General features: G+C 42.6%; 1 protein-coding gene across 1 annotated transcript in view; it reads left to right on the plus strand.

Moving 5' to 3' along the window:
* Positions 1-1000: 1000 nt before the first annotated feature.
* Positions 1001-1619, plus strand: part of PPP1R14C (protein phosphatase 1, regulatory (inhibitor) subunit 14C) — a 15073-nt gene continuing 14454 nt past the window's right edge. Inside the window, 1 exon segment of the mRNA XM_009884054.1 lies at positions 1001-1093. Coding sequence (XP_009882356.1) covers positions 1001-1093 — 93 coding nt within the window.

The raw sequence follows: 1619 nt of genomic DNA on the forward strand, positions 1-1619 counted from the left end.
TAATAAGCTGCTTAGATAAAATGTTCAGGAGACTTACTGTCTATTTGGGGAGTTTCTGGTTCTTAGTGTGATATGTGATTTAGTGTAGAGTTAGGATAGTAAGCTACTAAGTGTACCATGTTATGGATTAATCTTTATCCTTTCCAGTTCTGGTGGCTTTTACTGAATATCGTTACAGTCTGCGGAAGGCTTTTCTCTCCGCTTCCCCCTGTTGTTTAAATTGCTAATGAGTCTATAGCATTAGGTTAGAAACCCCCTTATTGCCAGATTGTGTTACAGTAACTAGTATTGTTATGATTCATCTTAGCAAATGCCCACGCTTCCTTTCTGACTAAAATGCATGCTGAAGGAGTGAACCTGTTAATTGGGCAAAAGATGTGCTTCATGTATTTTTATTCATTGGGTCTAACAGCCTGCATGGCTGCGCTATCGTGTTCCTGCACGCTTTCCTTCAGAGGTGGGGAATGGGGAACTTAATCATCCTACTTCTGTCTTTCTTCTTCACACCCAAATAAATGTTGAACAGTTGGAATTTTAGCTGGAACTTCTGATATAGGTAGTTGTTTGGCACTTTAGTACTAAACTTTCATTAGATTAACTCGAGCTAATTTGTCTTCCTTGCTAGTGTTTGGATTCTTCTTTTATCCAGTAGAAGGGTAATTTTGGTGTTCCCTGTGGCAGTTGCTATTGGAGCTGTTAAATTATTTCACAGTTGTTGGAACTTCTGCAGATCACTGGAATCGCCACGTTTTGTTGGGGTACAAGAAGACAGCTGCTGCTGAGGATAGAGGTCTTGCTGCTTCATCCTGCCTCTCAAAGCCACCCTCCTGTTTGGACACTTTCAGGTCCCTGCTTTCATTCAGGAGGTGCTGGAGGTGATGCAGCACCAGTGAGCTGATTAATGATAGTGTACTTATGGGAGAGTGTACTTATGATAGTGTACTTATGGGAGAGGACAGACTCGCAGTGCCCATGCGTTGGCTTGGATGGAGCAGGGGCAATGGAGGAGCCGTGTGTCTGGCGCACTGAGGCCACTGTGAGGATGGGACTTGGTGTGGGGGAGAGGCTGAAACCAGGGTGTTTCGTGTGTGCGGTGAGGTGCTGCGTTACCATTTTGAAGTGCCTTTTATGATAAGAAAATACAAAAAATGGCCAGCAGAATATTTTTTTGCAAAATTGTAAATGCAATAAATAGCGATACCTGTGGTTGATGAATTCTCATTGGGATTCTAGAGCTCAGGGGTCCTTCAAAATGTGTGGACTGCTGTTCTGACTCGGGGAACAGTGTGTCTGATGTGCTGGTGATGAAAAGGGAGAAGAGTATGGGCAGAGGAGGTTTAAAAAAAATCTTAAAATACTCTATACCTTCGACTTCATGCTTCACTGCAGGCACTGGAAACTTGAGTTTTTCTCATGGGGCATGTATGTCATCTTTGTAAGCCAACTTTAAGCAAGGGAGATCTTCCATAACCTAAAAAAACAAGCACTCCAGTCAAGAATGTTTTCAAAGCAGTTTTGTGGCTTGCTACAGCTTTTTATCTACTTCCTTTTCTCTGACTTATTCTTCATCTTCTTGCCCAGTACTGTGAGAATAGCATGACTTGTGCTGTTTGGCATCG

This window comes from Charadrius vociferus, unplaced genomic scaffold, assembly GCF_000708025.1.
Source record: "Charadrius vociferus isolate BGI_N301 unplaced genomic scaffold, ASM70802v2 scaffold494, whole genome shotgun sequence".
Classification (NCBI taxonomy): domain Eukaryota; kingdom Metazoa; phylum Chordata; class Aves; order Charadriiformes; family Charadriidae; genus Charadrius; species Charadrius vociferus.